Source organism: Mastacembelus armatus, chromosome 15, assembly GCF_900324485.2.
Source record: "Mastacembelus armatus chromosome 15, fMasArm1.2, whole genome shotgun sequence".
Taxonomy (NCBI): domain Eukaryota; kingdom Metazoa; phylum Chordata; class Actinopteri; order Synbranchiformes; family Mastacembelidae; genus Mastacembelus; species Mastacembelus armatus.
Window position 1 is genome coordinate 6,588,849 of NC_046647.1, and position 27,097 is coordinate 6,615,945.

General features: G+C 40.3%; 1 protein-coding gene across 1 annotated transcript; it reads right to left on the minus strand.

Moving 5' to 3' along the window:
• Positions 1 to 1,788: 1,788 nt before the first annotated feature.
• On the minus strand, positions 1,789 to 25,075 carry hs3st1l1 (heparan sulfate (glucosamine) 3-O-sulfotransferase 1-like1). Its single transcript, XM_026309667.1, has 2 exons — positions 24,945 to 25,075; positions 1,789 to 3,054 (listed from the first exon to the last, which is right to left on the minus strand). The coding sequence occupies exon 2, from the start codon at positions 2,870 to 2,872 to the stop codon at positions 1,931 to 1,933; it is 942 nt and encodes a 313-aa protein (XP_026165452.1). The 5' UTR covers positions 2,873 to 3,054; positions 24,945 to 25,075; the 3' UTR covers positions 1,789 to 1,930.
• Positions 25,076 to 27,097: the final 2,022 nt, after the last annotated feature.

Genomic DNA, 27,097 nt, shown 5'->3' on the forward strand with positions numbered 1-27,097 from the left:
TAGATCTTGCTGTCATTGACTTTTGTAAAGTTTAACATTGTTTCAATATATCAAAATCCCATGCAACCTTTTAGATAATGGGAAAATGACTGAAATTCTGTCTTTTATTCTATGATAAACGCAACAAACACTTTCAGTTTGATTTCAATAACATGCATCTTTGTAGGTTCAATATTTCTGCCTGAAAATACTTTAGTGTTGACCCAATCATATTTCGCTATCTGGGATTCTTAGCCTTAAACAACCCATTGCTTGACTGCAGCTCCTTCAAATCTAACACTAGACAGGCACAGATGAACTGTGCTGCAAAACAGAAAACATTCAGTCAACTTTGCCTCAAACAGATAAAGTGTATGAATGGGAATCTCTCAGATTCTAAGCAAAACATGGCATTTTTTCCTTTCTGTCCACCTGCTTAATGGAAACACTGTTCTGCACCAATATAACATCTTGGGAACGCCTGGTAGTGTGTGTTGTGTTGGTAAAGCATGGCTGCTTTTGTCGTAGGACAGTTTGTTCTGTTTTAGATGAGCAGCTGGGTGATATGTAGCAGAACAGACAGGCATTGGCCAGGGTCACAAGGTAACTGTCACGGGCCTGTGCACTGTCAGAGGGGATCCTAGAAAGAGCATGTCTAGACAGATTTCCTCACTGAATTACTTTGGGGTCCAAGTACCCCCTGGTGAAATAGGAGAAAAGTCCCTGAGCAAGATGAGTTATAGAGAATTTCACTCAGCACTGACTTTGTCATACAACAAAACCTGTGGACAGAAATGAAAATGTCACCGTCATGTTCCAGTCTTATTATAATTTAAAACCCCAGATCACCCATTCATGTAAATTTTTAGCATATTACTGTACAGCTATACAGCTTCCTCCTATTTGTATTCTGGCTATAGATCCAATGTAGCATCAATGACTGTTTGCCTCAGGAGAGTTATAGTGCTTATTCCAGCAGACATTGCAGGGAGATCACATGAATATCAGCTCCCAGTGGAGCTGTAGCTTTGGCTGCTGTTTAAAGCCTAATCAATGAAAGAAATATGACCCATGTCTATCTGGCGTGTATAGGACAACAGAATGTTTCTGGGAAAACTACATGCTAAATATGAGTCAGGAAGAAGATGTAGAAAAAAACCCTTCCATACAGATACAGTACAGTACCAATACGGTAATTATGTACAGCACTGTTAGGCATATCATTTAATGACTGCATTTAACACCTGGGCGCATTGTTGAACAAAGCAGTGGCAAAATGCAACAGTTGCTCCCTGGATTTGAGCTTGCTGACTATGGCGATTTGACTGATTTAGCTGCAGGCACAGGCTACCTTCAATGTCCAAAGCCATTAGTGATTCCTGTACTACTAAAGCGCTGCTCCAGGGTACCCATTTCCTTGCATTAATGTCTAGCCTCCACCACAGCAAATCAAAGACTTAATCTAATGCCACTGCTTACTAGAATACTCCTTAAATTACACAGGGTAAAGACAAAGCTCAGGGGCTTTTGATGGCTGGAATGAAATGGAGAGAGAGAAAAACATGCCACTTTTCTGGTACATTTGAAAGCAGAACAATTTATTATCAAGAACAAGAATATTAAACAAGAGAAGAAAAAAAGTTTATCAGTTTCTTAAACTTGTTTTCACTGCAGTTTGATCACTTAAACGCTTCCAGCACAGAGAGAATGACTTATTAAGCTTGGAGATTCTTCCATTTAATCTTAGGCCTCTAGTTACACTTTTTCTTTTTTGCCTTATTGTGTAAATATAACTGCTGCAGTAACCAGAGCACAACAGTACTTATTAAAAGGCTATTCAAGGGGGTTTTAAATGTCAGTAAAAGTCTGTAAAGTGCTTTATGCCCCTTTTTTGTCCTCACCACAGACAAGGTTGGTGCTCAAGGTGAGTCCAATTTGTGATCTAGGTTCCTTATTGCCAGTCAAAGGTGCGCTTCACCAGTCTGAAGAAGGTTCGGTTGTGTTCCTGTAGATACAAGCGGAGCTGCTGGAGAACGGTGCTGTTAACAGCTGGGTGAGGACGACCCTTAGACTCATGCAAACAACGCTCTCGACCGTCACTTCGGATACAGTAAAACCCTTTGGTCTGGTTGAAGTAGAAGTTGGAGGATACTATTCTAGGAGGCAAATTGAGAAAGCGCTCTACCTTCTCAAGCTCTGGCAGGGGGTTGCGGATCAGGGCATCCCCATCAACAATGTGTATTTGTTCAAGGGGGAAGTGGCGTAGCCAGTTACGCATGTGGATATCGTACAGGCTCCTCTGAATGGCCTTGTACCGGATATTTAGGGCACCGTTGCGCACTAGCAAGTTCTCAATGGCTTGCACTGGTTTGTGGTTCTCCAGCCGGTTGAAGTACACCTGGGTGTAATCAGAGATTACTCGCTCCGCTGGATCTCGCAAGATCAGTAGGAGTTTTATGGAGGAATTCATGGCGCAGATGCGTTCTGGTGCAAGGGCTGACGTAAAGTAACCTGGAGTTTTCTCCACTGTGATCTGGTGTGGATAAGAGTATGGCATCAAGTCACGGTACCACTCGAAGCCCTTGGCATAGTTCTCATCCCAGTCAAAGAAGTGCACCTCAGTGGCAGCGGCAGCAACCTCAGGATGTATGTCTAGCATCTCTAACAGTGCTCTTGTGCCCCCCTTGCGTACCCCAATGATGATGCTTTGTGGCGCTTTTTTACTAGTTCCTGGGGGTGGAGATGGAGGAACGTCTCCAGAGACATTGCCTAATAATCCAGAATGAACGTCCATCTTGTCCAATGTGATGTCAAATCCTACCTGGACAAGCTCAGTTGGAGCAGCATATGTCTGGAGAACCAGAAGAAATGCTGATGCCAGGAAACAAGTCATGGTGATGGGCTAAAGAGTGAAGAGTGGCAGAGACAGAAGCAAGATAAGTAGACTGGTTTAGCTGTGGATCAGATCTGTCTTTGTGAGCTCAGTTGTAACAATGCAGTGGGAAGTGCAGTCTTTGTCTGCCACTGAAGTTGAACTGGAGGAGGACAAGAAATCATCGGCAGTCCACAGCACATCTATAGGGAAACACAAACACAGAAAAGAAGAAAAAGGCTTTTATATTTTAGGCATATTAGCAGAATGGATGTCTATTATAATGAAATGCCCTCATTCTCCTGAAAAAGCAATCCAGCCATAAATACAATCTGAGTGTGTTAAAAGTGTATCATCTCAAAAGGATAATCTCAATTCATCTTTCTTTAAGTCTCTTTTCATTTTCATTCATCTTCCCATATGCTTTCTCCTCTCACTCTATAAAGTCACTTTCAATTGAGACTGTAATTTATTTGTCTGAAAAACATTTAGCCAGGCAGCTCGTTAGAAATTGTGCCTGAGATATGCAAGTGTGGCTGAAGGCCAAAAGACAAGGCCTGAGTGCTTTGTCTTCCTTTACCAGGTCAAAATCCACACCAGAATCAATATACTTAACATCCTCCCAGGGCATCGAAATCAAGGCATTTGGAGACATATAAAGACAAATTTATTGCAGGAAATCAGATGAGTTCCCACTTCTAGGTGACTTTGATTTCCTATACATGCCAAGAAAGATCAATAGTAGGGCAATGAAATTCAGCAAACACAAGGAGAAGGATTTAGGGCATTAAATTAGATAATATTGTTGAAGTGCCCTTCAAAACCATGGGAAAATTCAAATGCTGTCTCTTCTTATTAACTTTTTATCTTGCTTTACAAGGGCTGTTAAATATTTTAATATTTGCCTTGTTTGCTTGCCTTCACTGGGCATTTATCAAGTGATTTACCTTGACTCAACCAAGAAATAACACATTAAAAGTATTGGTCTGTAGGAAGAAGCCATGAGTTGAAATAGCAGAACAAATTTCTTAAATGTCATAGAATTAATTTAAAAACAAAGGTTTTCAGATACCTTCACCTGAAAAACAAGCTGAGAAAGCTGTTGCTTACACTGTGCTAGTCAAAACAACCAGGCTGGGCTATGCAAACATCCAGCTTCAACAGCAAAGGTCATGGTAAGGTAAACTAAACAAATGAAGATATTCCCTGCATGGAAACAGACTGCCAGACACACACACACACACACACACACACACACACACACACACACACACACACACAAGAACAAAGTATTATTGTGGGGATAGGCTATAGTACAAAAAAAAGTGTTCAGCACATATTGCTTGTCACTCACAGGTTACACATCATTTGAATACATTTTCTTCTAAGAAAGGCACTTCATTACATTTTGATGGGTTATATTCATGCAAGCTCACGTTCCTACTAGTAAGATACTGCATTCCTGCATACATTTTTGTCAGTGGCATTTACTATAATTATTTGGGTATTATTGGGTTTTAAAGGGTAAATTGGCTAAATGTGTTTAATAGAATAATCGTCAGGCATAAAAATATGCTTTCTGAAATCTGTGTACTTGAGCAGTTTTTAAGAACCAACTGTTATTATTTATCTCTGCTGACAGATTTACTTGATGCCTAAAGTACAATTTAATCACAGAAGTTGTCTGTCTAATTAAGCAAAGAACCTGGGGATTATACAACCAGTGTGCATGGCACATACCCACCATGTCACCAGTGGCTTTTCTCTCACCTTACTGAGTCTTTCAACCATGTAAAGGCTATGACACATGCCCCCGCTTCACACTGCGATCTGTGGCTTGATTGTGGGACTGGGCCTGTGAGATGAACACAGGGGAGCCGAACTGCCCTACAGGGCCTAGGGTTGTGCAAGAAGGCACTTATATACTGTGACAGGCGTGCCTGCCTGTCAGCGTTTCCTTGGCAGAGAGCTGCCAAGTCTAATGTTAACAGCCAGGCAGCCAGACGAGCTTTCTGTCTCATCCAATTCCCCCCACTCCTCTCACAGCACACCACCACCTGGAAGGAGCCATTGTTTTACATTCCACTGGGCCTTATTGCTTTATTCAGCACTTGATGCATATCTTTCCAGCTTTTCATTTGGCACATGGCAGCCATGCTATCTGGCAGACCACTTAACTGAAACCATTTCTATTGAACAGTGCAGGGCTGGTGAATGGTTACACAACACGGGATGGCACGGAAGAGCTATGGCTACACTGAGACCTGAGCCCAGGTCATGACACAGCATCTATGTGTGGTGGCTCAGTGTGCGTGCTGCTGCCTCCGAGCAAGAGAGCTGAGATGCAAATCTTAGCTCTGGCCACTCATTTTTTCGTCTCTGGTTTGCATGTTTTGCCTCAGTACATGTCCTCCAGGTGCTGTGGAAGTGTAACATCATAATCCTTCACTCAGTAAGTGCAGTCAGACCACAACTGGCAAAGTGAAATTTAGCTCTGTGAAAATACAGGTGGAACTGAAAATATGATAGACAGGGTCATAAACTTTTGATGTTCTTGCCCTGACGGTATTTCTACAGCAACCCCCTGTTCTGCTGCTTGATTCATTTCACTATGCACTGATATAAATCAGATTAATTAGGGATGCTCCAATCCAGTATGAGTATTGGTGCTGAATTTCCCTGCCAGGGGATCAATAAAGTCTTATCTAATCTAATCGTATCACACATAATGTGACTGATCCAGTTTCTTTGTGAGTGTCATTCATTGTTTTATCCGTTGCATTCAATTAGTCACAATAAGCTGCTGACTCAGCAGTGCCCCAGCAATCCCTGGCCTGATGTTAGCCTAAATAAAAAATGATCCTAGTCACAGTGAGACACAGCACACAGATTTGAAAGAGAATGAATTCTTCCAGTGCATTACTGAAATTAACAATTAACAACTGAATTACACATTATGAAAATTGAACAAATGGAAACTGATCTCAGTTCACTCAAAGCCATCATCCCTGATAACAAAGTCAAACATGTACCACATTTCCACCTGAACTCGTAACGCGGAGCCTCCACACATGTGCCACACTTGCTGCAACCATTATCTAAATGGTTTGAAACTTGTCTGGCACCTGAGCAAAAGTGTTGCCTGCTGCCTGAGCAGACAGCACAGCCAACAGATCTGCACTATTCATTACAGTCCACAGAGCAAAGAGGAGGGCTCCACGGGTTCTCAGCGCCACAGGAAGCCATGTTCCCTCTAATTAACCCAAACAGCTACCTGTATACATCCACATTACAAATACTTACTTATATTCTGCAGGGTTCTCTTCCATTAACTTTTTTTGTTTTTTAAATAGGCACTCATTAAAGATGTTAGTACAAAACAATTATTACTGTTTGATTACCAAAGGTGGCTTTTGTGCTGTTAAATGGATTGATTTCTATTGACCAAATTGAAATCTATCACTGTTACTATGCATTTTCTCCTGTCAAGCTCCAGTCCCCAAGGGCCACTGTCCTGCTTGTTCTCCAACCATCCCTACCCTACCCACTACTGATTAGGTGTGTTCACCAAATCAGAAGCAGCAAAGGCAGGAACAGTTGGAAAACGAGCAAGCAGGACAGTGGCCCTCGAGGACTGGAGCTTGACAAATGTGATTAGTGCTTGTTGAGTTTTTTTTAAAGTACCTTGAGATGATTGTATTGTGATCTGGTGCTATACAAATACATTTAGTTGAAGTGTCTGCACTTAAAGCACTTTCACACTATTTTCCATTCACACCATGTTCCCTACACTGGAACAATGGAACAGCTACCAGGAGCAACTTGGGGTTCAGTATCCTCCCACTGACACGTGGACTACAAAAGCTGGACGTCAAACCACCGACCCTTCAGTTAATGCACGACCTGCCACAGCCACCCCAGCATAAAGAATTCATGCATGGAAAGACACAAATAAAGCTATACAGGAAGCTGGAGACTGTTTGATTTTAACATGGCCAAAGACAAAAAATATATAACAAAATGTAACAAAACTCCTTATCTCCTAGCTGATTTTTTTTTTTTTTTGCCTTTTTGCCTTTTTTTTGCCTTTCCATCTTGGCCATTTGTATTTCTGTTTCATTGGCTCACAGCATTGTTATATAATCTCTTGTAAGATGCACTGACGCTCCCCTAAAAAAAAAAAAAAAAACTATCACTTGGGATGCAGAAATACACTCACCTTCATTCTGTTTTTTTCTGCACTCTCCCCTTCGCTCCCACTGCTTTTGCTCAGCCATTCTCTCCAACAAGCCCTCAAAAACCAGTACAATATAATTCACACCCACACACATCCAACTGTAACTCTGAAACTGTACTCCTCCAGTACATACTGTACTGCATCAGTTTTAAATTATGGATGCAGTTTGGTTCACCGTGGGACTCCCGGTTCAATTCATTAATTTCTGTTACAACAACTTGAAGCTTTAATAATACGGGATCAAGGTGTATGATACAATGACATACATTATACAACACAGATTTCTATTTTTCAGAAGCCCACATATTTATTAATAAGTACTTCATTCATGCATTTTCTGGAACAAAACAAAACCAGGAAAATCCTCAACCATGACCTAGGAATCTAAAACACTAACAATACACTCAGGCTCGAGATTTGAGGGATTTTTTTAAGGAGACACCTTGAACAATCCTGAGTATTTCAATACTCCTGCAAAGCTAGTTTGATCATTATGTGAGAAAATAATGATCCCCATCCCATCTATTTACATTACTGGTGTATTTCACCCACTAACTGCTAGGTTAGAGGCTGTAGTAATTTGGGAACAGAGAAGTGCCACTTTCAATCTTCAGGTTGGTCAGAGACGTGTGACTGGGGAAATGAGTAATCCTGTTCCTTTTCTAGAAACTACAGCAAGGGTGTCCTTAACTGAGGTGCCTGAAAGCAAGACGTTTAACCTCCAAGTGCTTTGGAACTTGGAGCCAATGGAAGCTCTCAATACCATATGTCAACTTTCTCTGGAAAAAAGATCAAATATTTTGCTATTGCAATGGATGACATTACCCATAAGCTTACAAATACTGGGATTTTGTGTTAGAATGAAATAACTGTTCTGAATATTTGATGGTGACACTCTCTCTTCCCCATCCTAATTTGTTAAACATGTCCTTGTCTTGTTAACTTGATGACTGAAATAACCAACTGCCCCAATTTAAATTACAATGCAAAGTTGATTTGTGGTACTCAAATAAATTCTGAAACTAAGTCACTGTAATAACAACCTGTGGGACAGTAATACTCTCCTTTGGGGCCACCTAGTGGATAATAATCTCAAGACAATTTCATATAATTTCAACACCTCCAATGTTCAGACAAGTGTTAGCAGATCAACAACAATTTTTAATGTGACTGAACTGATATGGGCACATTGATATATCTTATATAAAAGTAATAGACCAGATTGCGTGCTAATTTAGTCTTTTGCCTACCTATACATTAGGAGTTTAACTCCTCATTTATGTCAGCTCTCACAACCCAAACCTTTTTCTGTCTCTTTGTATCCCGCTCTCTCATTAGAGGAATCATTGGCTGAGGGGAATGAAACTGTGAAGACATACAATGATGTGTCTCCACCCTGAGTCCCTCGTTCTGATGCACCCTGGCCCATTGTTGGTCCCCATCTGACCTCCGCCCATACCCTTGTCCTGGAAACCCCAATTTTCACCTCCCCGTTGACCTTAAATGTCTTCATTAGTAAAACGTATTACATCAAGTTAAACTGAAATTCTTTGCAGCAACTATTCCATCTGGTCTGGTGGGATGTGTCACGCATTGGAAGGATGACAAAAATTTAAGACTTTCGACCTTGAATCTGAGAAGTCTGGGGAGAAAAAAATCTATGCCATAATTAGTATAGGTGTTACCTAATATTGATACGGAGAGTTCTATCCGACACCTCAGCACCATTTCAAAAACTACACTGAGGATGGAGAGGCAACATCTCTTTGTTTTCAGAAGAAATTACACTGCAGCCCCAATGGTAAGAAATATTTGACTATTTTGGGAGCATATGAGTCAGACAATGACCTAATCCACACCCACATGTCAGCACAGGGATTCATTATGGACTTGAAGAGGGTGTAATCTGTCAGTTCCTAGTACACCCAGACACATGTGGCCCCAACCACTAATTACAGTGTTTTAACTGTGATCTTCTATACACTGAGTTAAATCTTCACAGTATAGCGACCTTTTCAGCTCTTTTATTTTCTGGAGTGCAACGCAATCACTTCCAATTACCAATCCTTCTGCCCACTGCCATCTGTGCATAAGTAGGACATGATCCACCCAACTTGATTAAGGCCTCCACCTCATAAACCAATATATTGTATGTTTATGCTTCACTGGCGAATTTGCATACAGATCTGTATTAAGAAGCACCTCACAATATTTTACATGATTTTAAAAATGGAAATAATTTGATTTTCCTAACTTTGGCAGAAATCACAGGTGTCAAACAGTGCTGCATAGATCCACAAACATTCAGTCAGCCATGGCAATCCCCCTGCAGTTACGCATCTTAACACACAATTGTTCAACTGACACAAGGTTGCTTAGCAGCCTTGGTCACCATACTGAATTCCCTGGCTCAGGCATCCTCGAGTTTAGTTTTGACATTTGTCAATGTGCCGAGATTTATTTCAAGCATCAGCTGACATTGTCTGGATTCCTAGGAGGCATTTTTGCAGATAAAATGGGCTGACTTGCTCATCACCCTTGGATGAGTGGAGGCAACCAATCCCAGGGACTGTGATTCACTCAGGGAAGTGTTCTGTGGTCGGTCAGAAACAACAACAGACAATGAGAGGGAATTCAATCAGAGATTCGCCTGATGATCCTCATTCAGCCTGCCACTTCTGATAAAGCACCTATGCTTTCCCCAGCGTCAAGATCATCCCACTGCAATAGCCTCCTCATCACAACACTAAGATTAAGCTAATTCTGCTGCACCGATGTAATGCTACTGTAATTCTTATCATGCTTTTCCCATCAACCCTTCCCTATTTCTCACAATCAGTTTGATCTTCTCTGTGTAAAGTAATTGCTGTACAGTTAATCGCGGAGGGAACACTGAAATGCTGATTTAATCAAAACTAATGCACCAACTTTATTCTCTCTTCTTGGGCCTGAGCCTGTGGAAAGCCGATGCTGTTCTCTCATCTCGCAGACATCCTACAAACTGCAATATACACATACATTATGGATGAATTACTTCATCAAATAAAAAGCAGGGCATCTTGTAATGAACTGTGAGGATACTCTTAATGTTTGATGAGGCTGATTTGATGAATAGTTTAATGAGAAAAAAAACGATAGGGAGGCCTGCTGGGTGCTGACAAAGATATAACAGCTCTGATGAGCAAAGTGCAGAAAAATGCACACTGTTTAGATAATTTTACAATCTTGTAATGCTGTTCAAGAGCATCAATCTTACAGCTCATGAGCAGCATTAGGTAATGCATTGAATGTAATTCCACCTTAGCCAAGTCTGGAGTTATGCACTGTGAAAGCTGTACTCCAGGGCAAAGCACATAATACATATTAACTAAGGTATGTACACCAGGGGCGTGGTATTTTCTTCAAAGAGGTCATCTTAGATATCTCATCCTTATTTCCCCAAACTACAGCTGGTGTGTGCAGTTCTACATAGCTTGGAAAACATCTCTTACTCTGGCACAGCATCATGCTATTGGAAGGAGTGCGCAAAAGATCTGCCAGTGTTTTCCCGCCATCACAAATATGTATTCAGTACTGCAAAAAATCGAGGTTTAGAATTTGGATCTTGTGTGATGTGCGGTTGGCTGCCAAGCACTGAAGTGATTCAACACCAGGCTGTAGTTAGTGAGCTGATAATAATGCATTCAACATAAAACCATTTCCCACAGGGGTGTTATGTGTTTTCTTGCATCAGAGGCTGAAGCATTATACAGTTGATTGTGTCAGTGCTGGTTATGGTGCATACACCAGCACACATATTGTGAATAAACAAGAAGGAGCACACTGGATACATAGTGAGCAGAAACAAAGCATGTTGAGGTAGAAACACTGTCCAGGAAGCTGCAACAACACTATGGTTTCTTACTGTCAATCACAAGAGTGAGATCTAGTTGGTGAAAGTCAGCGAGCAGTTATCAACTGACCCCAAGGGTATATGACTTGACTGTCACAGTAGTGCACAGCCTGGATCAGCCTAATTTGTTTGTGCAGTACGTGCGATTGACAAATCAGTCAAGCATAACTGTGAGAAATGCAGATCAGAAATAAGAGTATCAGACTGACACTGACAGCCACACATTTCTGGAATGTCATTTAAGCCACAGAGAATAACACTGAACCTGAACGTCACATTATCAGACAAGCTCGGAACGCCAGCTGACGCATTGCCTGGGTGAGTTGTGGTGGTTTAGTCAATAATGAGTGGAGGAGTTTGAATCATTCTTTTCAAGATGTCAATATCAAACTACATTAAAGGACTTTTTTCAAGTTCTACTTATCTTAAAACAACATGAACCAGTAGGAACAATGAGAAAAACATCCATGATCCTTTCTTATGAGCTTTTAATGGAAGCAATATGGGATAAAGAGCCACAGTACTGGCTTTGAGCAAAAATGTATTTATTAAGATAATATGAGTCTGCAACGGTCTGAGTTACACAAATCAAGAGGGTTTTGTCCAAAGTTCCAGCCTTTTTAGCACAAAATTTGCTGTTCTTGCCCTTCCACCACATTAAGAGTATCCTCACAGTTCCACCATAATTCAAGAGGGAAACGCTGCTCATGGAAATACAAATAAGACATTTTAAACTAAAGCCTGTAATGAGGACTGTGGCTTTGGGGATCTCTTAATGCCCAGCATGAACAGGACAAACAATTACAACAATCAAGACCTGTGTTAATTTTAACACAGCCACATGAGAGCTGTTTTTAACCAGACTTGAAATACTGCAAAACTATGCTTTAAAACGTAGCATTGATAATTCAAATGCAGTGTTTTGTCCAAAACATCCTAAATGTTTGGTTACCAGGAAAACCTCAGTCCTCTAAAAACTAAGTGAACATTTTGTATTGTCCGTCTAGACCACAGAATGAAGAATTCTCAGATGTGGCAAAAATGTCTGAGTTCAAGGAAAACTACCAACCACTCCAGATAACTTATGTGCACAAACCAGAGCTGCCGGGCCCGTTGACATTCGCAGCATCGATTGTCACTGTCTTCCTCCTCAGTTTTTCCAAGGGAAAGCCAGAGTTGAACACAGTTGGCTCTGTCCAGCAGACATTTGTGGGAAACCCTCACCATTCAGCTGAGATGACATCACAGGTCGAGGTGCAGAGCAGACACCCAGTGCTGGTAATCCCTCATCCTAGGCAAGCCCTGAGGAATGACTGATTCCATCAGCCCTGCCAGGTACAGACAGGCTCTTAACAAGGCCGAGTTCTCTGGGCAAAAAAGAATGACATATTTTCCCCCAACCTTTTGACAGAAAAGCTTTAAAGAATTTATTTTGAGGCCTGGATATTCTACATTCTGAGTAGGAAACAGAATGATCTTAGTGTGAATGACAGTGAAACCCAAGATGGTCATGTAACATAACAGTGTCTTTTTACTACCCTGTAGCACTGACATCACCTGTCATACAGTGCTTCAGGCAAGCTCTCTTCAGACACATTAAAACCGCCCTCCTCAGCAGACGTGAGCCGTTCAATTTTGATAGCTAGATACTAGGAAATCCCAAGGTAAATTCAAATTGCATATCATCCCAGTCAATCCATGACACAATCTCCAACATGCTCCACACAGTGCTGGACTGAAGAAACATACAATCTCTTCATGGACCTCAGCTCTGCCGTAACCCCATCATCCCACAGAAGCTGACTAAGAAACTGAACCTGCTTAGTGCCAGTACACCTCACTGCAACTGGATCCTGGACTTTCTGGCTGACTGACCACAGGTTGTAAAAGTTGGCAATAACACCTTCGGAGTCATCAGACTGAGCACCAGCTGTCCCTCAGAGCAACTCGCTCTGATGACCCACGATTGCTGTGCCAGATACAGCACAACACTCAAGTTCACAGGTGACACATCTGTATATCAGTATCAGTATCAGTATCAGTATCAGTATCAGTATACAGAGCTAGAGACCAGGGGCAGCTCTAACAATTTGATTTTGAATGTTACCAAAACCAAAGAAATGGTAGTGAATGTAAGGTAAACCAGAAATTCACTCCACTCTCTTCATGGTGGAGAGAAAAATCATGTGACAGACAGCAAATCAATATCATTTGGGCACCTAGAGCAAGGAAATATTTGCCATATTGCCAAAACAACTGAAATGCATCAAAATTGTCTCACCAAATTTTTAGTTGATTTATTGATCATTTATATGCCTTTAAACTCTACAAAAACACAAATATGTTGTGTTTGTCAACATGACCATCGATCTTAAACTATTCTCAGCATCATTTGCTGAGCACAGTTGCGCACTGTGCACACTGGCACCTAGGAGGCAAATAAAATCAGTTGCCTCTGTGCTCAACGGTGAGCAACATCCTTGTAATTTCCTACTTGCACACCAAACTACATCATAAAGGAAGTGTTTATCTCCAATCACAATCTCCAGTTGTATTTCCTCATGCCGAGTCCCTGCAGAGATTCTGACCAGGCAGAGATGAGGGAGGATGTAAACCATCCTAACTCCACGTGGCTGTCGTATGCTCAGTCATATTGTTTACAACATTTCCCTTTGTACTGCTTAGATACTATTGGCTATGTACTTGCTAGTAGTAGTGTAAAATTTCCACTCTGCCTGAGGAGACGAAAACTCATGCCAGTTGGTCTTTACCTCTGCTTTTATGCTGAGTTTCCATTACAAGCGATGCTGTTTACAGACATTTTTGATGAAAGCTGTCCACAAGTACTGGTACTCTCGTTTATACTTTTACCTCTTGTTCTTTCTGGCAAACGTAACATTGGCCTCTGTTTGAATGCAATCTTAGCACGTCTTGTGTTCAGCCTGCGTAGCAAGGTGGGATTTGCCATCAGTTAAAATCACTAGACCATGCACAAACTGCGTTGAGGTGTCAGTAAAAAAAAAACATTGGTCTAAGCTTTAACTGAATTTAATGCACATGAGAAGGAAAACAGAGTAGTTAAGTGGGGTACATTTGAAGAATTCAGGACCATTTTTATAGCTGAAAAGACCTGTCTTCAACTTCATAACAATATCCGTGCATGCTCAGCTCTGGCTCTGTGACAGAATCAGGTTAAGAAGATAGAAGGAATAAAACATCATGTCATTTCAGCAGGGTGACTTTCTAGCAGAGGAGAGCTTTGTCTCTGCTGGTGTGATGCTAAAACCCACAACATAATACTAGAGTCTTGGTAAAGGTAATGAGTATGCAAAATTATTTTTTATTTCTCCCATAAAAGAGCACAAGCACTCTCTATTTTATCCTTTTTAAAACCTCCATGGTGCATACTGAAATGAAGCCCTAGCCTACTATGAATCAACCTCAAGTATAAGTCTTATCAGAAGTATGAGGACGTCACACTGTCAATTTCATCTGCGCCCTCTTGTTGCACCATTCTTCATGAATAAGTCATCGGTCCCCCCCCCACGATTCCCCTTTGGCTTATTGCTCGTTCCACTGCCTCCACGGCCCTGTAAAACCAACTGAAGTGTTTATGGGAGATAAGAGCCAAAGGAGGTCGCAGGACCAATAACTCCTTTTATCACCCCACGTTCTGCAGCAGAGGCCATTTTATGGTGGGATTTGCTGAAGACGAATTCTTAATTAGAGAAGTTTGTGGACCCAGCATCAGAGGCCTAATGGGGGAATAAAAGGCATCACAGAAAGGGCATCGACAGGATTGTTTGTCAGCCTCTGTTGTTGCTATGTCTTGTAGCAAAGATGAGAAAACAGGTTTCTCATCTAATCATATCAATGAAATGAGCCTTAAAAAATGGACCTGTGAGGCATGTTTGGTTAGATGTGAATGCTGTGTTTGTCTAGACAAGTCTTAGTCCTTTTGAAATTAGTTCAGGTTATTGATTTTCTTGGGGGCTTATCTTTATTAAAGGAGTCTACCTTGTCAATGGAATTACTGCCTCAGCCATTAAGGTGAGCTGATTCTATTTCCCATTATTGTAAATTCCTGCCCAAGAGACTTAAATGGCTTAGACTAATAAGAAATGACCTGAGCTTACTATATTAGTCAAAAACTTTGACATAAATCAAACTTTTGTTTCTGTGTGTGTCTCTCTGTTTTTTCTCCTAGTTTTACTCAAGATACCTGGATGATATTTTTCGTAGCATCTAAAATCGTGTGCTATTTTCTTCTAATATCATGAAGTGCCACCTTTGACAAATTTGAACAGGGTTGGAACAGCTCAGATTTTAATTAGCCAACCTGGCAGACATGTTTCACTAGACCAGACCACATAATGAGTAGGATCCTGTGCTCCCAGTCGCCTGCATATTAACTGAGAAAAAAAGGAGAAAATTAATTACACATTTTCCCAGACTGGGGGAGAGGGATCTAATCCTTGATTGCATAATTTTAAAACTCCATAATTATCTCAACTCCATAGCAACAATGAAGCGGGGCTCGATAGATACATATGAGGTATATTTTATCCAGCAGATTCCTTCAGGCTGAGGTAGGATGGGACTGAAATTACTTTAGCTTGGCAAAAAAAGTGGGTGACTTTCAGTGGGGACTATCACTCCGTAATTCTGCTTAACAGAGCAATAAGAAGTGCAAGAGTTTCTGAAGACCAGACCAGATCAGACCAGTATCTGCAACTAAACATAGCAAACAATGAAACAACTGAATGTTAGCTGAGAAGTTTGATGCAACCCTCCCCCTTCCTCACTCATCAACCCTTACTGTATGAGCCTAGATTAACCAACTTTCACATCATTTAGATTGAGAATTGTTTAGGGCTTTGCCTGATTATATCTGTCTTGAGCACACACTATGCTTCTATTGGTATTTAACAAAGATTAGCTTTAAATTGCTGATTAACCTTTGTAATCCTGCGTGCATATTGAAAATGGTTTACTTCTCTTTTCCACAGTCACACAAAAGAGGAGCTGCATTATTGTTGAGGGAAAATTGAGGCTCGGAAAGCAAATGAGGCAGTGTTATCTGCCTGGTGCTTGGCCGGATAATGAAGACAAATCTTTAGACTAGAGAGCCATCTCATAATGAATCCAAACAGATGAATTATTTTGCGTCCTTAGTGTGCATCTTTTAATAAAACTTCACTGTGACCCTGACAAGCAATTGCCACCCTTATCTTGCAAAGAAGCAGAATTTACTTGTGGGAATGAGTGGTTGCCATTGTTTAGATGGTTGTATTAGGGAGTGATCAGACATTAAATGAGTAATTTCTCCATATTTAACTGACCAACTGGGGAAGTAATGGTTTAATTTGCCGTGGAATGAGTTTTCCCATATGGAGTGCTTCTTGTATTAAATCACAAGCCAATGCAACTGCATCTGTTGCTGTGGAAATCATCAATGCACAGATACAGCTGCAGAGACGTCTCTGAGTCATGGCAGAATACAATTCAAAGTGCTTCTCTCTAGTGAAAACTCCAAGACAAAAACAAACATACCTTACAGCATACCAGTGGCTTACAGAACAAAGTAGGAGTAACAACTGAAGTCTTGCATTTCACACAAACACAGCAATACTTTTTTCACCTGTTGCACTCTGAACCTTGAGAACAGATACTTGGACTGGTGGGGCAACAGTTTTCAAGCACCATGTTTTGACTGAACGGAAGCACAAAGTGCCAGACTTGTTAAAATCTATAAATACAGATGCATGTATAATTTATAATTCCAATTTATGTTAAACTGATGATTATTATTGTGATTTTTTTCTGTATTTAAAGTTAGTCCAAAACCCAAAGATATTTATTTTACTCTAGAAGCTGGAACCAGGAAACCTTTGGAATTTTTGGTTGAAAATAAACAAACTAATCAACTACTAAAACTGTTGCTGATTAATTTTTGATCATTTGGTTTCAGATCTAAATATATTCCATATTAGAGTATTCAAGCTTTTTCATTCACTGATAAACTTCTTCCCATATCACAGGACAATGGACCAAACCACCATCTCAGTACTTACATACATACAGTGACGAAATGAGGATGACATATCATTCTTTAAAACCTTGGAAGCAGACATCAAATGCCATTCCTAATCCCTACTGTGCTCCCGACTTTTGGAGCTGATCACATCCCACACCTTGTAATCCTATTGCAGTTTATTAAGGGGATATGATGTAAAGAGGAAGCCTTGTGATGAAAACTCACTCTGAAGGTGAGGGCCAAATTCTATCTGCTTTTCATTTGGCTGAGCTAGCCTGGAGTTATCCTGTTAACTGGGGCAGTTTTGATCTGATCGGATCATATTTGATTTGCTCAGACACACCACATTTTCAGCTCTTGTATAAAGCTTGATGGGAACGCGTGCTGTATGATAAATACAGCAGAGCACAAATTTGGACAAATCAGTTTGTCAACTCTCTACATATTACCCAAATGTGAGCAGAACTTCACTAGCAAAAGTATTTCCAATAATGCAACATGTATGAACACATAAATTGAACATCTTCTGCATGCATGTCATGAAATATTCACATGACACTAAAATGCAGACTACTTCGTGGGTTAATTGACAGTGAGACATAAATATTGAAACACAGTTAGACAAGATGAATTGCAAATAAATCAACCACTCTTACTTTAATGTACTGACTGACAAAGGGAAAATCAAGCTTTGGAAGTACAAACCACTTCCAAATCATTCTAGGCTGCGTGTTATTGACTGTCATTTGCTTAAATCCTATTTATGAGATAATGTGGGTTTTTTGGCTTGTTTGCTCAGATGATAAAAATTAAGCGCAAAACTCACAATATTCATCATTATCCTCTTACACCCAAATTATCTTTGCTCATACTTATTAACTGAACAATAAAGACTTTACGATAAACATGTTGAACATCGGCTCCACACATGAAGTAGATTTGTGGAAACAACAAATTATGCAATTATAAGATTAGATTTAGGATACAAATGTGGTACGGACTGAAATGGAAAAATGGTCAAATCTCTAAAAGGTCATGGATAGAGGTTAATCTGAATATTTCCAACATCTGAATAGCTATTTAGTGCTATGATAGCATCAGAACATCTGAGCTGATTGTGCCTATATATATTCTGTATACTGTCCCAAAAACACAGGCTACGGGCATCAATACAGAACTACCAACAACTATATAACTAAAGAGAAGAAAAACATTAATTAGGGAAGCATGTATGTGACCTGAGAAGAAAAACCCAGAGCAAAAAAAATCTACAAAGCAATGGCAGCACCGCTTTCTTCAGGTCTTTAAGGGGACTCATTTGGAGATATTTTAATAAGAAAATCAACTTCAAACAACAAAAGTGAGAGCAAGAGAAATAGGATTTTGTAAAGTGAGTGGAGCATGTCCCTTCCATCCCCAGTGGAAATTAAGGCTGTACTTAGCCTGTATTATGTTGAGGCTGCCACCTTAAATGGTAACTTGATCTACTGAATATTTTCCCAAAAAATAATTTGTTAGTATCATATATGTAATGTCAAATACTGAAAGAGTGAAAAAGTCCCATCAACAGTTCCCCGAACCCAAGGTGACATCTTTAAACTTCTTTTGTCTGATCAACAATTTATCCTCATACATGAACAAGAAAAAGAGCAAATTATTGGAAAGCTGGAACCAGTTTTTCAATTAACTGTTCATGTAATTGAGTACGAGAATAGTTAACCAATTGTAGCAGTTTCAGTCAATTGACTGTTGTTCTATTCTATTCTATTTCTATTTTTCTATTTTCTATTCTATTTTCTATTTTTTTCAGTTTTGAACTGCATAATATTCTAGGGCTACTATTAGTATTTACTTGATTAAATGATAAATAGAAATACTAAAAAATGCCTGTTGCAACTTCCTAAAGACCAAATTGAGGCATTGAGATTGTTTGATTATCCAAACAACCTTCCAAAACCTCCAGAAATTGAATTTGCCATCATTAATCACAAGAAAAGCACAAAATCATTAGTTCCGTCATTTGGAAGATGGAGCCAATATTTGTGAGGGTTTTTATTTTTAGAAATACCTTGAAAAGGTTAACTAATAAAGGTTGGGTTGTTTCAAATATTTTGCTCCTCTATATACAGTATACAATATAAATTATATAATTTATCATTTAATATCATGTGTTTCATAGGCTTGAATGAACACTTCTTAGACAGGGTGTCAACTTTTACAAAGGCAGGATGGTGATTATGACAGGATTTTAGCTTAATTGCATTAGAGTGTGCTATGTTTCTCCTCACTGTCTAACTCTGCTGAAAACTGCTGAATCACTTTAGGAAAAACAAAATTGTTTTATAGCTTAAAACACGAAAGAGGGTGAATGTCCTTTCAAGCTCAGAGTTTCTGAAAATGGCAGAGGGTGGATTCACCACTTTTATTCTCTTGCTATAAAGTGACACCAGGGTGGAGGGAGGGGTGATGAGCACCCATATTCTCTTTGTAACAAGAGGCAACTGCATTAATATGTGAAATCTGGTCCTGTCAATGTTTCCTAGATGTAAGGCAATAAATTACTGCATGGCATCAAATCCTTGCTTTTGAGTTTAACGTACATACAACTCAGCAGAAAACACAGAAAGGATCTGGGTTTCCTAAATTAAAAACTGACTCATTCAGCACCATGATCAGAGCAAAAACCCTTTGTCAGTAAGTATGACTGAAACATCATTAACACTGGTCACATAGCTTTCTATGGAGACCGGTGTAAGTTACATACTTACTTATTGTAATGAGGACCTACTTCTAAAATACCTTTGATCATTTTTCTAAATCAATAGCTTAACGGGGAATAAAGGGTCTGATCTGAAGGCCATGGCAAGGTCATTATTTTCATCTCCTCTGTACTTAACCTGGACATCAAAGCACAGATTGTCTGCGCTGCCATTGTTAGGTGCCCAATCTACCCAGGATGAAGTTAAATCAGTGTCTCTAAAGAGCAAATTTTATATTTAGACAAACCCAGATCTTTGCCTTTAGAACAAATGTCAAATATTGCTTCTGGTAGTGGCAAAAGCGTGAGCTGGGAGGACCGACCAGTGCTTGGCATTTTGTTCTCATGAGTATTCATCTCTTCCTGTAAAAATGACTACCAGTGATGTGCAAAGAAAAGGAAAAAGTAGACAAAAGAGAAAAGTGGGTCTAGCTACCACACTAAGAAAAGACACAACTCGCGGTTATTTTGCAAATTCCATGTTTACATGATATCCTTTTTCAGCTCCTCTGATTATCAGTACTTAATTAATAGAGCAAAATGCTTTCATTCAAGGTTTTACTTACATTTCCAGGCCAGCAGACAGATGAGGAACATATTTCACACACATAAGTCTCACGTTGCTATCTGTTACTTTCCTTTTCCTAGGCCTCACAAAACCGCACACACCCACACAAAATAAATTGATACATATGGCGGAGCAGAAGCATCTGAATCAAAACAAATCTCACTCCACATGACAAGGTCGTGATCTCTCCAAAGCGGGCGATACCATTAATCTGACAAATATGACAGGCCATGGGTGTGATATTAAAAAAAAAGAATATAAGACACATGATCACCAATAATAAGAGATGTGGCTGGCATGTGCCTACTCATCAGAGGTAGGAAAGGAACAAAGGTAATGAATAAATAACTTAGCCCGTCATCAAGTGGAATGATAAATCTACTTCATAACACTTGGCAATGATAGCAGCGTCAAGCTTTCACGAACCTCTTGATGAAAAAGTGGCCTGTGAAATGTTTTCAGTAGAAGGTGTCACCACCCTCTGCTGTCTCCTCTTTCACCCACTCCTTCCCTGTCCTATTATTTCAGAATGGCACTAAATTAAGCAGGAAAAAGCCTGTTGTCTGATTCTGTCATCAGATTCTGTGTGCCTTTAACAAGGCTTTCCCAAAGGCTGAGTTCAGACTCCGAGGCTTTTGATGATGAAGACGCAGCTCCCAAGTGCCTGGCAGTGACAGCTTCGATGCTGCTTTTTAATATTATGCTGTTGGTGCACATGGTGGGTATCAGCCCCTGAAAAATAGTGTGCACCACAGCATATGGACCAAGGTAGGTGTTTGCACCGGATCGCTGCCTGCTACACACTCATGAATTATGGAATTCGGCACAAATATGTAAATCTGGCCATTAGCCTAGTTATGCCCCTGTACTGTAAGTTACAGTGACTTATTTATTATGTATGAACCAAGGATTGGAGTGAAGAGGTCCTGGCAGTCAGCTTCATGGCCCTCTCTCAGTTGCTCACTTTGAATAGCGGGGGAGATAGCTCCAAAATGCTGCCGCTCTGCATCTCCAAAGACTTAGCAGAATTAGAGCTTTCTACCACGCTCAATTGCCAAGCTACTTAAAATAACAATGGCTTCCACAGGATTTGAAAGCCTGGAAGATACATCGGGAATAAGCATGAAGTTGTTGCTAATCCTCTAATTTCTCTCCCACAAGGCTGGTATGAAATGCTAGTCTGATCAGTAATCAGTCCACTGGGGAGGCAGATAGAGGATCCAGCCACCTCTACAGTCACACACACAAATCACCCTCTGTAAGACATTACCATCACAATGCTGGATGAGTGATTGTGTAAATATCCAAAATCAAGTAGCCAGCAGAAAAATCTGAGAGGTCACACAGCTCAGTTTTTAAATCATACACATATTCCGCTTAGGCTGAGAGCATAATGAATAAGTCCTGAAGCTCTGACATGAACAGAGCAATCATTAACTTGGATCAAAGTCGGTCATCAAACACGACAGCTGAGAGCTTCTATGTAACCTGGCCCCTGTGAATCACGTCGTCATGGTAACAGGAGGAAGCCACTGCTTCACACTGTCCCATAGAAATCATTTGTTCTGTTTCTAAGAAAAATATTTATTGATGATTTATTCATTCAAATGTGAATCGTCTTTTTACATAAATGGATATGAGCTATAATAATAGTGTTGTTATTGTGTTCTTTTGCATTGTGCATTTTTTGGACACAATTGTTGAAGGAGTGTCTTCAGGCCTCTTTGTAGGCAGCAGTTGTCTGACATTTGAGAACTAGTTAGCCGTTGATTTAGCATTACATTAATATAAGATCAGATTCCCCTTCTGTTCAATGAGCACACAGAGCGCTGGTTGTACATGCCATTATCAGCTCTTTACACTGTTTAAGTTAGCAATTCCACTTTGAAAGTGAAGTAGCAAGCTAGGCTAACTAGCTGTGATTTTGAAAGCAAAAGACAGTCAGCCAAGCTTACTAACATATTCCCACTAGATGATACTTTTTGTTCATATTACTGCTGAGTCATTGGCAGCTCCCCCACATGCACCGCTGTGTTTGTCCCACATCACACAAAACAAGGAGGCTAACAATAGCCTGCTCTCTTTCTGTCATGGGTTCAGTTGTCACAGCAAATGACCAGACTGTCAAAACTCACAGCAATAAGGTGTCCTGTGAGCTCAGCCCGCTGTGTCATGGTTCACACCACGACACGGAGTGAAACTATCATACACAGTCACAGAATATAAAGAAAATAAAAGTGTTGGTGTTCCTACGTGTCGTCAACCCCCCTGCTGTTGCAATACCTGTGTGGTGTTGGGAATTAAAGTGATATTACAAACTATTTTTAATGCCTGCCACAGACACTGCAATAGGCTACACTTTACTGTAAATATCACAACCCCCCGAAGAACAGAAACGTTGTTGGTAATTACAGGTTATGCCGAAAAAGTATATAAGTCAATGCAAATACCAAGGATAAAGGTTCTTAGCAAAAATGAATTTTAATTTTGGATTTATAGAAGAAATTAAGGCCTTGAGATTGCATCAGGCACATTTCACAGCAGAAAACGCTCCTTCTTTAATGAAAGCTCTTTTATCTCATAATAAGGGAGTATCAACCCCCTCAACCACAAAAAGTGAAAAACTCTGAATTCATTTCCATTTTTTACAAATATCCCTGTACGCCACAGCTAATACTTATCATCCTATAATTCAATGAATATTGCTTCATCAATTATTAATTATAGCCTCTCATTATTTTCTTTGTTCTTGATTAGGAAAACTTGAGGAGAAGAAAATGCACTTTTGTTTTGTTGTTCTTTTCTTCCTCCCCCTCTATGGTGTTTGGCTCAAATGGTGCCAACTGGATAAACTCCATCAAACAAAACATAACAACAGGAAATTGTACACAAGAAACTGTTTATCTCTCTACCACCTCCTCCTCTTTCTATTCTTCCCACATGAAACTCTCCTCACATTATGGTGTAACATCCACTGGTGCTGTATATTAGTCCAGTCATACATCACTGAGACACCTTGAGTTTTCTTTGGGGATTTAGAAATCATAACACCTCCCGGAACAACCATCATCTTTACAACCACACTCATAAACACTTACTCTCAAGAAAATCCCACAGACTATCCAGAACGCTGCCTTCCCCCTAACCTCATTTTTACTTACACATTGGTTCCAATACAAGCAAACAAAATATCTGTCCCAGTTTGGCTGCAGATAAACAGGCGCCCCATTCATGTTGATTAGTCGGATATGAAATAACAAGGATGGCCCTGCTTTCATATTGTCCTTTGTTGTCAGACTGTATCCAGCTTTACTGACCAATTTCAGTTTTCACTAGAGATGCCTCTCCTCCTTCACTGTTACATTTTGAAGACACCTGCACTTTGATTACAAGTTGGATTTTTGCTTCAGTTTAATTCGTACAGTATGTTTAGAGCGGCTATTTTTATTTTTGAGATTTTTGATATCTTGTGTATCTAAAATCAATTAAAAAACCATTTGCTGAAGTAAAATTCACGGTATAGCCTAAAGCACTGCTGCATGCTGATTAAAAAAAAAAAAGAAGGAACAAAGAAAAAGCTCACTTTTAAGAGCGTGATTGCTAAGTGACTAAGGCTGCTAAAAGAATGAACCTTTTTTTTTTTCAAATAACCACTAATTAAAACCCACTTTTAGCCATGGGACAGGACCGGACTCCTTTGAATTTCATCAGAGAACTCATTCCAGTCGAACAGCAGCTTTATGCCTTTGAAAAAAATCCTGCAGCTATAGAATCACCAGCTCACATAAGCCAACACCCACATGCTCATAATTAAAGGTGAATTGCACAACCTGTGGCAACTGGCATCCAGTGACATTAATGCATGGCTGCTGGAATTTCAAGAGGTAGGTCTGGTAGCAGATAGAGAAGAAATGAAGCTGCGGGGGAAACAATGTTACAATCCAGGCTACATTTGGCACAGGAGAGTGGCAATTATCATTAGTTGCACTTGTCTGATAAAGTCGAAGCTGTAACTTGAGCATATGCTTAAACATCAAGGCACAGTATGAGATCTTCAGCACTGCATGTACAACTTCTATGAATGTCTGTTTAAGCTTCCCTGTGTTTGGCTCGATTTTAAAACACCCTAACTTTATACATTCCGTTCAAAACTTTTAAGGCATTAGAAGTGTTAATATAAAGTTACTTTATATTGTATGTTACAACCCATTGGCTCTACAGAAGAGTGTGGTCTTGGGAGCTTATAAAGCTTTATTAGATGGAGCATTTTAATTAGTTTAATCAATACTCCAGCCTATTACACGGGATTTAAGTGTGAACTGCAGGAAAAAGACACTCATGAAAGGCACTCATTTCACATTAATAAATAACCGTGTTTCAAAATGTCAGAGATTCAGCTGGCTGCAAGGCCATACTGGATTTATTCTTGCTCAATAACTGATAAAACAATCGCCCGTGAATTCAGAAGCATAATACATCCTTTTGTCAGACACTGGAGGTTTAAGTGTTGCATAAAAGCGTGTGTGCGTCGCCGTGTCGTCCGGGAACTGTGTATTTCGCACAGACAAAGTAGAGGAAATCTTTAAAGAAAATCTGGTTACCTCGCACGGAGGGCTTGGTGGGGATCTCAGCGCGCCTCTTGGGTTTGGGTTGATCTCAGGAACGGAGGATGAGGGTGATGCTGAGCCACGGAGCGCACTTTTGCGCACGGTCGGTCCACACAGAAGAAAAGCGTTCGTCTCTCCTCTCGGCCACTCTCATCACTGATTCATTTGAAAGCAGACGCCTGGAGGTGGAGGAAGGAGGGTGTGTGTGTGTGTGAGAGAGAGAGAGGGGTGGGGGGGCACTGAGTCCTTGTCTATTCAAAGTAGATAACTCGGCTCCGTCTCCGGCTCACGAACGGGAGCCTGTGCATATACGCGGGTAGAGTTGTGCCCAAGCCGCTGCTTTGCGTAGCAGGCTGAAGGGAGCGGGGAGGAGCCGTCTGCCGTCAGATGATCAGGGCAAGGTGCTCTCCTCACTGATACTCTGCAATCCCCAGCCTTAGCCCAGATGCAGCTCAGACTTTAACACAATAATCTCTATCGAATCATGGACTTTCAGCGGAAAATACTGCTTATACTGTCAGTTATACTTGTTTGGGAGTAGGCTACATCTATGGCCAGGTGAACGCTGTGTGTGCTGGATTAGATATACTCTGGTATTTATATACCTAATGGCTACACACTTAGTCTCTGATATAATATGTGTAATGTGTAATATGTGAAGCAGCCTATATTTAATTCTGAAGAAAAATACTGTTCTGCCAGCAGAAAAAGCATGCCAAGGCTATGATCCTCACTACAAAGTGTCACACCATTATAAGTTGTTATAGAAATACTAGTGACATGACAAACACTGGTACCACAAGAGTCTGAAGGTACAATCACACATAAAATTTCATGTGCTGTACATAAGCTGGGGGGGGGGGTTCAGGGATATCGTTTCAACATGGGGAGAAGGGTGTATATTTTCAGACAGTCCCTCCAGGAGGACATCCACAGTGCTGCACTCAGTTGCTCAAGTGAAATGTAGCAGAAGTAGGTGTGTAACCAATGAAAACAGAGAGCTCTTCACCCCATCTTCATCTGTGGCCATTTCCATCAGCTATAAACATTTTTGCCTTTCTGTTTAACTTGGCTGGGAGCTGGTGTCTTTAACAGCCAGAGTGTCTGATTTACATAATTCAGCAAGACTTCATGCCCTGCGGAGAAGGGAGTTGTCAACCTGGAAGACACTACAGTCATCAGGATGGAAATTTGTCATGATAAGATTAGAGTGATCATCACTTTGAATAACTTTTTATAGATCTGCCGTGACCTTTCTCCCTAAGAGGAAAAAACGCAAGAAAAATCCCACACACCTAAATGCATTTAAAGTTCTTTTATCTATCTTCTATCTTTCACTAATTTATTCCTGTTTTTCTTCATCACTTAATATACATGTTATTGCATGAGAACATATGTGCTTGTGTATACTGTGCGCTACATTACCTGTTATAGATATTTTCACATATTAAGCTGGTCTCAGAAAGCATGTTTTTTTTTTTGCACCCAAAAAACTTTTAACTCCACCTCGATTTAAAGCAGCCTGTCTCTAAGCTTAATCCACACTCATTAACATAAGCACATTACCAAGCTTTAGCAATTTCCTCTACCTCTGTTAACATCTGCTTGTTAGTCTAAAAACAGATTCATCACCTCATAGATGGGACATAATGTCTGAAAAAGACTATGCTCTTTTACAAAGAAAGGGTCAGATATGCCTGGGAGCAGGATGTGAATCCAAAATCCCCATTCATAATGGAAAGGTATGTATGTGTCTGACATCCCCATTGAATACACTGACTACTTCTTATACACAAGACTGTCTCAGAGCCCTGGTTGCCATAGCTGGATGCCTAAAATGAGAGCCAAAGAGAGGACAAGAGAAGGGCACATTTATATTTCAAAAGCTCAGTTCACCTTTAGAGAGAAGGAGGAAGACAGAGATCATTTTTGATTACTTAAAAATGTATGGTGTTTATAGGGCAAGATATCAGCACTATATAGATCTTAATGCTGAGAAATGGGGACAGTGAACGAGTCGCAGCATAGTCAGCACCAATGGAGCTGACATGGGAATCTAAATCTGGGAGGGAAAAAAGTCAGTTTTAGCTTTAATTGAGCTCAAAAGAAAATGTTCAAGTGATGGGAGCAGTTTGGGGAGCGGAAAC

Bases quoted from the DNA above. Each gene is read 5' to 3' on its own strand.
- hs3st1l1 (XM_026309667.1), bottom strand. From the start codon at position 2,872: ATGACTTGTTTCCTGGCATCAGCATTTCTTCTGGTTCTCCAGACATAT.